Source organism: Choristoneura fumiferana, chromosome 26, assembly GCF_025370935.1.
Source record: "Choristoneura fumiferana chromosome 26, NRCan_CFum_1, whole genome shotgun sequence".
NCBI lineage: Eukaryota > Metazoa > Arthropoda > Insecta > Lepidoptera > Tortricidae > Choristoneura > Choristoneura fumiferana.
This window is the reverse complement of record NC_133497.1, coordinates 8,262,898-8,277,739: the sequence shown is the minus strand read 5'-3', so window position 1 is coordinate 8,277,739 and position 14,842 is coordinate 8,262,898. Positions and strand designations below refer to the sequence as shown.

At 39.8% G+C, this 14,842-nt stretch overlaps 3 protein-coding genes across 4 annotated transcripts in view; all 3 read left to right on the top strand.

Annotated features, from left to right (window-relative positions):
• The window catches only part of LOC141442770 (zinc finger Y-chromosomal protein 1-like), a 51,048-nt gene that overhangs the window by 34,521 nt on the left and 1,685 nt on the right, over positions 1 to 14,842 (top strand). The window lies entirely within an intron of this gene.
• Positions 4,007 to 8,346, top strand: LOC141442789 (longitudinals lacking protein, isoforms N/O/W/X/Y-like). The gene is made up of 2 exons (XM_074107908.1): positions 4,007 to 4,154; positions 5,884 to 8,346. The coding sequence occupies exons 1-2, from the start codon at positions 4,091 to 4,093 to the stop codon at positions 6,477 to 6,479; spliced, it is 660 nt and encodes a 219-aa protein (XP_073964009.1). The 5' UTR covers positions 4,007 to 4,090; the 3' UTR covers positions 6,480 to 8,346.
• On the top strand, positions 10,211 to 11,349 carry LOC141443061 (uncharacterized; the record flags this gene model as incomplete). Its single annotated transcript, XM_074108274.1, has 1 exon — positions 10,211 to 11,349. A coding segment is annotated over one exon (759 nt), but the record flags the coding sequence as incomplete, so codon positions are not given.

The window sequence follows — 14,842 nt, the reverse complement described above, 5'->3', positions numbered from 1 at the left end:
TCCAATGAGGGTTTGTGATGGGCTAGTTGGCGCTAGCGTCGTTAGGGCCCTTTAACGTTTAAAAACTATATGAGCCAACCTCAAGCAACATTGTAATATTTGTTGTATGTATGGTAGGAATTATTTGAGGTGTCCCGATCTCGTTAACAGCCAATCTTTCAAACAAAGCCATTGTATTCTATTGTGCCCTCAACCGCATTACACTCAGTTTAAAGTGAACGGAAACATAAAATAAAATAGTTCATTAAAATAACAACTTTATTGTCTAGGGCAGAAAGTGCATTGTAAAATAAATACACGTTCACAAATAATACTTTTCCATGAGGCTGCTAGTCTACGACGCATCCAATTTTGAAAAGCATTATCTGCCAACAAAGTTTTATTTAAAAAGTCTCTAATGTAAATAATAAAGTCGTTATTTCAAGGAGCTAATTTATCTTATATTTCATTACATTTTAAACTGCGGATTATGTACTTGAGGACATAACAGAACTGCTTTGTTCGAAAGGTTGGCTCTTAACGAGATCGGGACAGCTCAAATCCCACCAAAAACATTCTGTAAAAAACTAGCCAAGTCTCGATGGAGCTGCTTGTTTATCTCTAAAAAGTAATGAAATCTAGACAAAGTCGTGGCAAGTCTAAGGTTCCTTACTGCGATTTCTTTATTATTATAGTTAATGTTGTGTGACTTGGCCGTTGACTTTTACCCACTCACGTATAAAGAATGTTGAGTCTTAATTAAGTCTTATCCAGTAAATGTTGAGACTCAATACGCGGACAATATAAAGAAATCGCAGTAAGGAACCTTAGACTTGGCACGACTTTGTCTAGATTTCATTACTTTTTAGAGATAAACAAGCACTCCATCGAGACTTGGCTAGTTTTTTACAGAATGTTTTTGGTGGACTTTAAGACTTGACATTCTTTTTTAGTGGTAAAGTTATCACTTAACTATAATAATAAAGAAATCGCAGTAAGGATCCTTAGACTTGCCACGACTTTGTCTAGACTTCATTACTTTTTAGAGATAAACAAGCAGCTCCATCGAGACTTGGCTAGTTTTTACAGAATGTTTTTGGTGGGATTTCACTTATTTTTGTAGAAACGTAGGCTTATTACTTATTATCAAATGAAGCGGCCCACCAAGTGAATATTTTTTGTAAAGGCGGTATGTCGATCTCTAATAGGTAGTTTGGTTGAACTCTTGTGTTTTCTAATCAGGGTCACCATGTACTCCATTAAACCCTAACTTTGTACCAAATTTCAGCTCTCTGAGTTTATGGGAAGTACTAGTTCTATTTTGATGATCATGAGCGAGTGAGTGAGTGAGTGTCATAAATGCGAAACTAAAATAGTGAAAGTTGTTTTACATTGCGAGCTCGTAAGGGCCTTGACGTGGTCAATCGAGCCCAGCAATGTAATGCTACTTGCACGATTTTTCTCGCATGTCTAAACTGGGTCTAATTGGTCCGGATTGTCTTGACCCGTCAATTTTTCTATGTCATCCATTACTTTTTATCGATAATATTGCTAGATCTTGTGAAGTCAGGTCAATATAGGAAAGTGAAGTTAGGATGGTGGACCATCCGAGTTCTCTGTCATCTGGGCTCTGTAGACAGGGTGGGCAAGGCGAAAGAGAAATGTGGACGAAGTCATCTGGAGCCTGATTTATTTGTGCTAAATGTCAAGTCAAACTCTGTATATACACTAAAATTTTATATAAACACATCAAAATCGATGCAGATGACTATTAAAGTACTTTAAAAGTACTTTTTTTTCTTGTCTTCAAGGTGTTTCTTGTAAATTGGTATGTAAATACGTAACATGGTCACGGAATTCTACACCAAAACGGAACCCTTCTACAATTTTCTCGGTTCGGTAAGGATCTTGGGCTGGTTCAGTCAGTCAGTCAGAACTTCTTGACCCCATAGGTACTTAGTACTATTTTGCTTAGATGCAGGGCTCTGCTTATACTGGATATTTATAGATAGATACGGCCGTTTCAAGCGCATATTATGATATACCTATTTTTTTTTTTACGTAAACCTCGGTACACGAGTCCGACTCGCAGGAAAATTATGTACCTAAGTATTGAAGTGATGAAACCATGAAAATAAGGAAATATACTTTAGTTAAAAATATTTTTTCATGTTACTTGCATAAAAGCCGTGGTGGCCTAGTGGTTTGACCTATCGCCTCTCAAGCAGAGGGTCGTGGGTTCAAACCCCGGCTCGCACCTCTGAGTTTTTCGAAATTCATATGCGGAATTACATTTGAAATTTACCACGAGCTTTGCGGTGAAGGAAAACATCGTGAGGAAACCTGCACAAACCTGCGAAGCAATTCAATGGTGTGTGTGAAGTTCCCAATCCGCACTGGGCCCGCGTGGGAACTATGGCCCAAGCCCTCTTGTTCTGAGAGGAGGCCTGTGCCCAGCAGTGGGATGTATATAGGCTGGGATGAACTTGCATAAAAAGGCTAAAGGCACTGCAATCATTATTTTCACTTTCTTAATCGATTTAAAAAAAGGAGTTCTGTGTTCAATGAGGGTTTTCACAGAGGCGAAATAGATAGTACCGTGAAGTCCGTTTGACGTTTGCTTACGATTGGCTCATTTAGTTATTTAACCAATCACGAGCAAACGGACCTCACGACACTAACGCCATCTAGCGATATTTCGCCTCTGTTAAAACCCTCATTTTATGTATGTTTTTTACCCGACTACCCGAAGGAGGGTTATATTTTTTATGTATCGGCCTTGAGCAATTCTTTCGTCGATTGTGGATCGATATTCTAATATATTGCTTTTATCTGAATACTACAACTAGACTACCTAGATTTAGGTATTATTAGTAAGACTTATTCACTATATTTCGTGTTTTAATGAAATAAAATGATTACAAAACATTTTTTTTGCTTTCTTTTACTTTTTCTTTTCATAAGAACACTTAGTCCCACAATGAATTCACCACCAACGAAAAATAACAATTTTTTTTCATCAAATTAAGATTACTAAATGACCAGTAAAAAATATTAAACACTTAGTAATGTCACTTCTAAGATCAAATGTAGTTACAAATTGTATTTATAAGTGTTCATTATAAAGTTAGCTTAGGTTTTATGAGTGGGCTTCATAGCCATACCTACGACATAGAATGTATAAACTCACATACGATTTTGATTAAATAGTTCTAGTTATAGTATCCTTTAGATAGCTCATGGAGTAAAGTGCGCTTATTAGTAACACCAATGCTCTTTTTCATGTCATATCATAATAGCTTTTATAGCTTATATAGGTACGTCTACTTATAAGAGTAAGTTAGAAGAGTGTATGCTCTTATAGCCTAAATAGACTTATAACTTGCCACTCATTAGTATTTCTGTTTTAATCAGAACATATTTAAACCTTATATGAGAGCATACCTCATACAAGACTTATATAGTTTATAAGAGCATTTTGCTAGTTGAAATATCACCCGAATCATCCTCACAGTTCATTCTTTTCTAGGTTTACAGGGTCATGAAGACGGCATCGCTAGTTTCTGCACCACAGCCGAAAACGACGGAACCAAAGAGTACACCTGCGTCGTATGCGAGCGCGTGTTCAAGAAATGGGCACACTTCTCCCAACACTACAGACACGTGCATCTCAAACAAAGGAGGAAGACTTACCCATGTGTCGTATGTGGCGAAGAGCTCTATCCTTGGCTGAAATCTAAACACATGGAGGAGGCCCACGGCTGGCCGGCACCCACTTGCGAACTATGCGGCAGGAAATTCGCGTACCCCCATCAACTTTCAAACCATCACAAGCAGTTTCACTTGAAACTGAAGGAGTACAAATGTACGGAGTGTGAAAAGAGCTTTCCATCGCTGAAGAATTTGAAGCGACACATGGGGATACATACGGATGCTAAGGATTACGCCTGTGCGTTTTGCTCGAAGGGGTTCAAGTCGGTTAAGATGTTGAAGGAACATACGCAGATACATTTGAATGATAAGCTGGAGAAGAAGCACGGGTGCTCGCATTGTGACGCGGCGTTTGTGCAATCAGGCAGTTTGAAGAGACACATGAAGAAACAGCATCCCGATGTGCCGATTTAGGTGCGGTGAATTTAGTATTTTTGTTTCCGATGACCCTCTCTTGCTCATATGTAAGCACAATCCATTTAATACACTTTGATCAGCAGCACTGTTTTTATTAAAATTCGTTCCTAAATAACAGATATAAGAAAAATAACGTTTATCTTTGCGCGGTCTTTAATTTTTTTCTATTTAGAAGGAATGATTCATAGAATAACTCTTCAGTAGTCACCACATAATAAACAGTTCAAAGCAATGGCAGTTTATAAAAGTAGGTAGGTATAGTCGACCAAGACATTGGTTTACCACCCTAAGGTTTATCCCTTTATAAGGCCTCATTTATTGGAACATACTATCACAGAATCAAAAGCAGCTATCGAATACATACCTAGCAAAGGATGTTTTTAAAGCTAGTAGTATTTTCAATAATTACAATGCATATTGTAACTTATTACTAAAAGAATAAGGTAGAATTTCCAAATCAATGCATGTGGTCGCTAAATCGTCTCTGCCTTATCATTGGTAGCGCTTAAACGTCAAAGCCTATTTTCACTCAAGTCAATATGACAAGCAGCCTTATTGTTTTATTTCTGAATTAGGAACTGTTATTACTCATTAAAATTGGTAAAGGGCACTTTCTTGGTCGACTATACATGTAATTGCCTAACCAATTTAGAAAAATTGTATATCCCGTCTAAACCAATCTTTGTCAAATCATATGTAGTTATGACGTCACTATTTTCTAAGTCAATGCACTGAATTTACTTAAAGTGGTTAATCGGAGCCGGTCAATCACTCCGTCACCCTATTTAATTATACTTAGGTACCTAAATTATATTTTAAATACTGCCCGCCTTTTATACAAGCAGAAAATCATATTCGTTGCTGGTAGACACGTAATCTCGACTCCAAGCAGTGATCTGATTCACTGATTCCAGCTCCGATATCGGAACCGACTCCACTTAAGATTTCGACTCCTTTATTAGAACCGTCGAGCGATCATTAATATGTCTGTAGCGAAGGCTAAGCGATCGACTCCGCCCCGATCGGTTTGATACAGAGAGGTACCTAAAGAAGTACCGATTCGTCAAAGTGAATCTGTGAGTCACTTCTATTTTACTACCGGCGCCCGACCAACATATCCGATCCGATGTAATTGAACAAAAGCGAAGAGTGTGATGAATCGCCGACCGCGGGCCGCTCGATCCAGTAGGTTGGTCAGAGTCGATAAGATTTGAGAGGCGTCTGTTTGAAGATCTGCCTTTTTTAAATCTTCAGATTCGGATATACCCATCTCTTAGTCATATCATCATCATATCAGCCGTAGAACGTCCACTATTGGGCATAGGCCCCCCATAACGCCCAGTTGCTTCGGTTGTAAGCGGTCTGCATCCATCGTGAATCCACGGCTTTAACCAAGTCATCCATCCATCTTGTTCGTGTCCTACGCTGCGCTTGCTAAACCGCGGTCTCCAGTCGAGAACTTCATCATATTACATCACATCACATCAGCCGTAAGACGTCCACTGTTGGACATAGGCCTCCCCCCTAACCTTAGTTGCTTCGGTTGGCAGCGGCCTGCATCCACCGTGAACCCGCGGCTTTAACCAGGTCATCCATTCATCTCGTTGATGTCCTACTGCGCTTGCCGATACGCGGTCTTCGAGAACTTTTCAACCCCAACGGCTGTTCTAGATCTAATTGCTGGTAGCCGATACGTTATTGTTTAGTAGTTATTAGATGAAGCGTTCTAAAATGTGTCTAAAATAATTGTTCTAAACCGACGTTCGTATTTTCTAGGGCGCCAACCGAAGGAATCCACAGACGCGAAGGATAACTTGATCTGCACCGTGACGCGAGAAGACGATGGCTCCAAAACATTCTCTTGCAACACTTGCGGGAACACTTTCAAGCAACGCCAGTACTTCAGACTACATTATAAACACGTGCATCTTAAACAGCGTCCGAAAACCCGGCCTTGCACGATATGCGGCGCTCAGCTTACCCCACACAAGCACGCGAGACACTTGGAGCAGGTCCATGGCAAACCAGCACCTTCCTGCGGCGCTTGCGGCCGAAAATTCTCCTTTCCATTCGAAGTAATACGCCATCAGAAAACGTTTCATATGGGAGAAAAGCATTTCCAGTGCGATAAGTGCTCGATGACGTTCTCACATAAGAAAAACTTGAATCTGCATATCATGAAGCATCAGGATGTGAAGAATTTTAAGTGTAAATTGTGCGGGAAGGCGTTTAAATGGAGGAATAATCTCACGGAGCATGAGAAGACTCATGTGAAGATTAAGAAGCATGTTTGTGGGGTGTGCGAAGCGGCGTTTGTCAAACACAGGAGCCTGCAGCATCACGTTAAGCTGCGGCATCCCGAGGCTATGTAGATGACTTGTTGTGAGCACGAAACAGGGCCGCTTGAGAGTATCTCTAGAGGGCCGAAATATCTCTGAAATATCTAACACTTGATAGAACTCTGTTGCACTGAGTTTCTGCTGCCTTTATCAAGATTTTTTCTGAAAAGTGCGGCAAGTGCTGACTGCAACAGGGTTCTACCGAGTGTCGCATACGAACTTGGTATAGTTATTGAACCAATCGCAAACGCGAAGTAATGTCAAAGACCTCACGATACTAGCGCTAAATAGCCTGTCAGAGAAACCCTCATTGTAGTCGAAGAAAAGGACAACGGGACATAACGGGAGCGAATGGGACGTACGTATAAAGCGTGTACGTGTGTGTACTGCCGATTATTCTTTCACTTGTGTTGTGGGCATTTGACGCATCTTTACTTACGAAATCAATAGTGTTTTGAGTGAAATCATTTTCGAAGTCTGAGGAATTCCGCAATTTGCGGAACAAAGCTGTACGGACATCTGGGAATAGGTAGTGAAACCATTTGAGCGGCAAATTTACCTGGTACGAGTAAATAAGTTTTAGAATAAGCTCTATTGTTAGAAAGTTATTGAAATACAGCGCCACAGCGCTCGGCTGGGACACGTAATGAGATAGTTTAAAATTATAGTAGTTTATTTTACTTTAATTATGAAATTGACATGTTAACCCTTTCCAGGCATAGTACATATAGCAACCACATAAATGTACACAAATATTCGACCACACTTAGTACACAATATGGTACAAAATAATTTGAATTCGTTAAAAATGTTATTCGTTTTTAAATTAATCCCTCATAGGTAAACAACATAAAACTATGATTTATTTTGTGGAAGCACATCTAAATTCGCGGGGCCTGGAAAATAATTAAAAAAATGTCCATGGAAACAGTGCTAAAGTGCAATTCCGTGTTTTTTTTTATTCGACTGGGTGGCAAACGATTAAGTGGGTCTACTGATGGTAAGAGATCACCGCACCGCCCATTAACATCTGCAACACCAGGGGTATTGCAGATGCGTCGCCAACCTAGAGGCCTAAGATGGGATACCTCAAGTGCCAGTAATTTCACCGGCTGTCTTACTCTCCACGCCGAAACACAACAGTGCAAGCATTGCTGCTTCACGGCAGGATTAGCGAGCAAGATGGTGGTAGCAATCCGGGCGGACCTTGCACAAGGTCCTACCACCTGCAAATATTTGGCCCCTTCCAGTTAGGTGTCTTACTGAAATAAAAATCCGTCAGACTGAAGTACAGTCAGCAGCAGTGCCAAGGTAATAAGTGTTTAGATCATTTTTAACACCACAACCGCTCATCTATTTCTGCTGCCGACTGTACCTTGAGTATAATGGAGGTGTAATATCATCATCCGAGTCTACGTACATTACGTCCCACTGCTTGGCACCGGCCTCCTCTCAGAATGAGAGGGCTTGGGCCGTAGATTGGGAACTTCACACTCACCATTGAATTACTTCACAGGTTTTTTCATGTTTCCTAACGATGTTTTCCTTCACCGCAAAGCTCGTGGTAAATTTCAAATGTAATATCGCACATGAATTTCAAAAACTTAAGAGGTGCGAGCCGGGGTTTGAACCCACGATCCTCTGCTTGAGAGGCCACAGGTCAAACCACTAGGCCACCACGGCTTTTAGGTGTAATATATTGTTCGTCATTCCTACGGGATAGGAAACTGGCCTATTTTGAGGTTTCTATCATATGTAGCTACTTAGCTTTAAGTAGTAGGTTAATTTATCTACTATCGAATAAGATTAAATTATGGAATCTCTCAATGTTTACAAAAAAACATTTTAATAGGTAATTTACGTTTACTTTTTAAATACTAAATAAATGATAATTGTTGTACTTATGTCTTCTTATTTTCTACTTAGTTGTCCTAATAAAATAAATCACAGACATATCTCGAAGAATATAATATATTTTTGGCAGTGGCGTAGCTACCAAGGGGCTAGGCGGGGCAGTGTCAAGCTTCGAAATTCTGCTTTATAGCTGATGATAAAGTTGCTTAGCATTTTTAAAGTTTTTGTAATATAATGATTTTACTTCAAAAACATTACCAGTCTTGATAGCAGTATAAGGTATGATTTTTGGCCTCTTGTTTACTGAAAAAGTAAGTATCAACTTGATAATTCTTAAATCAAATTGTGGGGTTGCTGGGGCTTCCCGGAAATTTGTAAGGTAACGCCTTTTTAGGGTTCAGTAGCCAAAACGACAAAAACGGAACCATTATAAATAAATAATAAATAATATAAATAAATATCACGGGACAATTCACACCAATTGACCTAGTCCCAAAGTAAGCTTAGCAAAGCTTGTGTTATGGGTACTAAGCAACGGATAAATATAATTATATAGATATAGATACATTAAATACATATTAAACACCCAAGACCCGAGAACAAACATTCGTATTTTTCATACAAATATCTGCCCGACACGGGAATCGAACCCGGACCTCAAGCTTCGTAGTCAGGTTCTCTAACCACTAGGCCATCTGGTCGTCTATTATAGTTTCGCCATGTCTGTCTGTCCGTGGCTGACCTAGGTTAGAGACTATTAGTGCTAGAAAGGTGTAATGCATGGAGATATTATGTAGCAACTAGCTTTTACCCGCGGCTTCGCCCGCGTGGAATTCGGTTACCGCGCTCTGTTTCCTCGGGAAGTGCATTTTTTCGGGATAAAAAGTAGCCTATGTCACTCTGGCCCATAAACTATCTTTATGCCAAAAATCACGTCGATCCGTAGCTCCTTCGGTCGTCGATCATTGCTTCGACGTGAAAGACGGACAAACACACTTTCGCATTATATATTAGTATGGATTTTCGGGGCCGTCATCCATAAAGTACGTGGCACATTAAGGGGGGGGGGCAGAGTATTACGTGTGGCAAGGGGGGGGGGTTTCTAAAAGGGTCAAAACTAGTTAGTCTTATAGACTCTGGGCACAACATGCTGCATTTGGTAAGCCTGAGTTTTAGGCGAGAGTGGAGTAGCTATCGGTTATCATTTGGTAATGGAGTAGGGACTAGGGGGGACTGCATCGCGGGGCCCTGGGCACTTCCAGTGGGGAAGCGGGGCCTGGCAATAATGCCGACAGTGGTAAAATAAAATATTTTTTTTTAAGGTAGTTAGGTATCTTATGGGAGGTATCCCATGGATAGACGTAAAGTGGGGGTGTTTTTTTTTTCTCTCGTCTAACCATATAGTGTGGGGATTCGTTGGTCTTTTAATTTTTTTGAAAAAAATACTTGATTATTTCGTAACGGCTACGTTGATTGAAGTTTGTTTTTTTAACCGACTTGAAAAAAAGAGGAGGTTATCAATTCGGTTGTTTTTTTCACTGGTCAAAGAGGTAGGTACCTAGCAAACCTGATTATTTGATATTGGGTAATTTCAGCTTTATATCTCCAAGATTTTGAGTCCGTACGACTTGTAACAAGCAAATATTAACAGTGTATCTATCACTATAGAAGGGTCCAGTAACCAAGCTTGGATTTGTCCATAGGCCGTATAGGCCGCGGCCTAGGGGCGGCAGATTTCAGAGGACGAGAAAGGTAACATGGGGCGGGGGAAATAAAGCGACCTACACTCATTGAAAATATAAATCCTGCCAAGTAATAAATACTGCCAGTAACACAAGGCCCTTAGTCGTATTGTACCTAACACTTCTGTAAAAAATAATTTAAATTGAAACACTTGTTCATTTTAATTTATAAAGTCACCGTTTCTTTCTCTAGGTAGAGCGCGCGTAGACGAGTTCGTGGCCGAAGTCCCCGAACCATCAGCAAGCAAGCAATACACGTGTAAAGCCTGCAAAATCTGCTACCGACGCATCTCCGACCTCCGGAACCACGTTGCCAGAACCCATTTGATGCAAAAGTTCATCAAATGCCGACTCTGCGCAGAAACTTTCATGTACCACAGCCAGCGAAAAAACCACATGTACACCAAGCATTCCATACAGGAGCCAGATAAATTCAACTGTGGACATTGCGGGAGACAGTTTAGAAGGAAGAATACTCTAGCGGAGCACATGATGGATGTGCATATAGAGAAAACTTGTCAGCATTGCGAGCTGAAGTTTAGTAGAAAACGAATATTATTCCACATGAATGAAAGCCATGGTGTTCCCATGCCTACTTGCGGGATATGCGGGCTTCGTGCTTTGAAGGAAAGCTCGCTGATTCGCCATCAGAGGAACGTGCATTTAAACGAGAAGAATATTGTCTGTAAAGTGTGCAAGCGACGGTTCTTCACGCGTTCCAACTTGCGGGATCATATGATAACGCATAACCAGGAGAGGGTGTTCAAGTGTGATGTCTGCGGGAAAACGTTTGCCAGGAAGGAGTGTTTTAGGACGCATTATAGGATACATACGGGAGAGCGGCCGTATCGTTGTGGGCTGTGCGGGGCCGCGTTCGTGCAACGAGCCGGGCTCAGGTTTCATGCTAAAGGCCATCCGAAGACGTGAAAGTGAATTGTTATGCACTTATCAGTGGCGTGGAGAATTTTTTTGGATCCATATAGGCTCGCATACTTACTGAAAGTCCGAATGTAATGTTTGGCAGAATGATCGTTTGTCATCCAGAGCCCGGCGAATTCTCGTAGCACTTTTCAGCTGTCAAAGGGACTTCTCGTTTATCGACTTCCGATATACATTATCTCGATACATTATAGAACACAACATTATCAAAGAAGATTAAAAGTGGAAATAAAAAACAGGCGGTCTTATCGCTAAAGAGCGATCTCTTTTAGATAACTTTTAAGTAGCTGAAAATGTTAAATAGAGATTAGGCTCGATAGCAATTCTCGTTGCAATTTCTTTCGAAAAATGTTTAAAAGGCATAAGAAATCCACAAATCCCTATTCCCTACTAATATTATAAATGCGAAAGTAAACTTTCATGTCAAACACTGAACCGATTTTTGATGAAATTTGGTATATAGATATTTTGAACCCCAAGGATCAACATAGGATTTTTTATTTATAACCTAGATCTCGCGGGCTTAAGCTAGTTATTTATAAGAAACAATAAAATATTATTATTTTAATTTCTATTTATAATGTCCTAAAATAAGACTGCATGTTGTTTACTTCTACTCGTAATCATTTTTATTTTACATATTGTACTCGTATTTTGTATTTATCGATATACTTAAATAATAATATGTATACGTAAATCGGAAATCGATAAACGAGAAGTCCCTATGACAACTCAAAAGTGCTACGAGAATTCCGGGCTCTGCAACCTACCTATCTCTTTTTTTCTCTGAATCCAATAATTGTTCAGAATTGATATAAAACAAACCTAACCTAACCTATAGTTTTCTATAGAATAACCATTTAAAAATTTTAGCAAAGTGTAAGGTATCATTTTAAAAAGTTATAAGGAAAAAAAATATGACAAACGATGATTCGGACAAAAAATGTATGACTAGCGAAGAGTATGCGAACTTTGGGGCTCCCATGTACCTAAAAAAAAATGATACTTACAGAAGCAAGGGAGGATCCAGGGCGAGGGGTTAGTCGCGCGAAAAAGCTTTTAGTTCATTAAGGAGATCCCATGCCCCAATGACCTTCGATCTGAATTCCCTAGTTTTCTAATGTTTTTTGTAGCTTATTATATTAACAACAACGGTTTTAAGCTATATATTACCTATCCCATATTACTCTAAGTTCATTGTCATATTTGAACTATCAAAGTTGTTGAACAATTTTAGGCCAAAAAACTGGTTTTCTGGCCATAACTTTTGTGTTAATTAGTTTCAAATTAAATCTCTCGACCAGTTTTTAGAGACGTCAAAGACGAGCCCAAATATGTAAATTTCGTATATGTTAGATCTTTCACGTCAATAGAGATACGAAATGAGTGTTTTTTCAGACAATGTTTTTTAAAAAATCATACAAAATTAAGTAAGCCAATAATGGAGATAAAAGATTGGAGAACCGATAGCCGTTTGACTTATAATTCTATCTGTAGTGCAGAAGTAGGAGATACGATTCAAAAACTTGTCAAACATCGATGAAAACCTCGGTTAGCCCCTTAACATTGATTGCTACTCTTCATGTCGAACCTGTTCTGTGAAACTAGTATGTATGTATGTACACTTGGTAAAATTAGTACCTTCGGTCCATTCATTCATATATGGAAGAAAGAAAGAAAGAAAATGTTATACCCTGTGCAAGGTCCGCCCGGACTGCCGTGAAGCAGCAGTGCTTGCACTTTTGAGTTTCGGCGTGGAGAGTAAGACAGCCGGTGAAATTACTGCATGGCACTTGAGGTATCCCATCTTAGGCCTCTAGGTTGGCAACGCATCTGAAATCCCCCTGGTGTTGCAGGTGTCTATGGGCAGTGGTGATCTCTTACCATCAGGAGACCCACTTGCTCGTTTGCCATCCAGTCGAATAAAAAAAATGACACATTTTCAATTGATATTGAATTTGAGATTATTTCCCCAAATATATGCAAGTGAATTAAAAATGCTCCAACATTTAATACTAGATAAGTAGGCTACCTATACATCCATATATTAATCGTAGGTACAGTCAAAGGAATCCATACAAATATTACAAATGCGAAAGTGTATGTTTGTCCGTCTTTCACGTCGAAACGGATCGACGTGATTTTTGGCATAGAGATAGTTTATGGGCCAGAGAGTGACATAGGCTACTTTTTATCCTTGAAAAATGCACAGTTCCTGAGGGAACAGCGCGCGATAACCGAATTCCACACAGGCGAAGCCGCGGGCAAAAGCTAGTAAATAAATATATTATATACTTACGTTACCAAGACGTCAAAAATATCTATACACCTTTATCCCACTAAACATAAGGTCGATGTATTATATATTTTGACGCTATGGCTGTACAGGTATTTATGCCCTTGGCTGTACATGTAGTGTAAAGGTAGAGCGTAGTTTTAAGAAGGATCCGTGAACCGTGACCTTTATGAGATCATTAGGAGTTTGAAGTTTGTATATTTATTTTATAATTTAATAAAATTTAATTTGTATTATTACCTATACGTTTCTGGCTTGGGGACGCCCTTATTATTACAATGGAATTTTTAGTATTTTTTGTTGTAGCGGCAATAAAAATCCATTAGATATGTATAGGTAAATAAGTTGTCTATCTTTTACGGTTCTCGAGATATACTTAAAGCGGTTCCCTATCCCTCCGGATACGGAACTCTGAAAAACAAACAAATTGATTAACCAATAAAGATATGTCGAACGAATGGTGTTTATTATATCATTTACTGTGAAAACAGCACCGGCTATAGTCTTTGTTCGAGGTAGAGCGAGATGTCGACACTGCTTCCGCTCCTCTCAAAATGCACCATCATATTATTTTGCACTATAGTAGGTACCTAGAAACTTGCGCCCCTTGCTATCTGCGGGGCTACTCCGAAATTCGTGTCGTTCCGTCCCTCTTACACTTATAATATTTAATAAGAGAGTGAGAGGGATGGTAGTGTTACGTTCGTGGGGTGGGTTCGTGATTGAAAAGCACTTTTAACACCGATGAATAAGAGTAGGATTTATTTTCACAGTTACTTAACTTTACAAAACACTTAAAAACAGTTCACAGTAATATCGCACTCTAAAACTCACTTACAAGCCGCTTTGATTCTCTTCGATGTTTATCGCTCGGTATCGCATTCGAAAAACTGACTCTGCCGCAACCTCGCCCGGCTTATATACCCCCGGTGAATCGGTCCACAAAGTTCGAGAACATTTATTTTATTACTATGTGCACTCGCGAGCTCGCGACCTTAAGATAGCTACGTCTATGCAACAAATGTGTGGTCATGCAGCTCCTCTACCTCCGCACTGTAATCACAAACCCATCTATCACCTCCACACTACGAGCACTGACGCACATTTGTATCGTAAGGTCGCGGGTGAGCGAATTAATTGTAAACACTTGTTCATTGATATGGACCTCCGACAAGTAACGCCCGATTCAATAAATATTTACTGTATTTTTTTTTTGGTTGCTATTAGTAATCTTCGAACAGAGGCTGCAATTAACCACCCGGGGGCCTTTCTGAAAATCAATGCCTTATTGTCTTACTCACTTAGGGGCTGTTTCACCATCGATTGATTAATTTTATTTGACGAATAAATGTGACGCCGTCTCCGTCTATTCGCACAAAACAGAGACGGCATCCCATTTATCCGTCAGATTAATTTTATGGATGGGTGTTGAAACAGGGGGTTAGAAACAATCGTTTCATCACTTCTTTCTGTCGCACGGCGAAAGACTAGGGTAGAAAAGAGATGCATGCGATCGCGAACGTCATCGTGTTAGATACCTAATACGATCTCAGCGCCGAGCCCAG

Coding starts and splice junctions, on each gene's coding strand:
- LOC141442789 (XM_074107908.1), top strand. CDS start 4,091: ATGTGCCGATTTAGGTGCGGTGAATTTAGTATTTTTGTTTCCGATGAC. Junction 4,155..5,883: donor TGACCCTCTCTTGCTCATAT/GTAAGCACAATC, acceptor CGTATTTTCTAG/GGCGCCAACCGAAGGAATCC.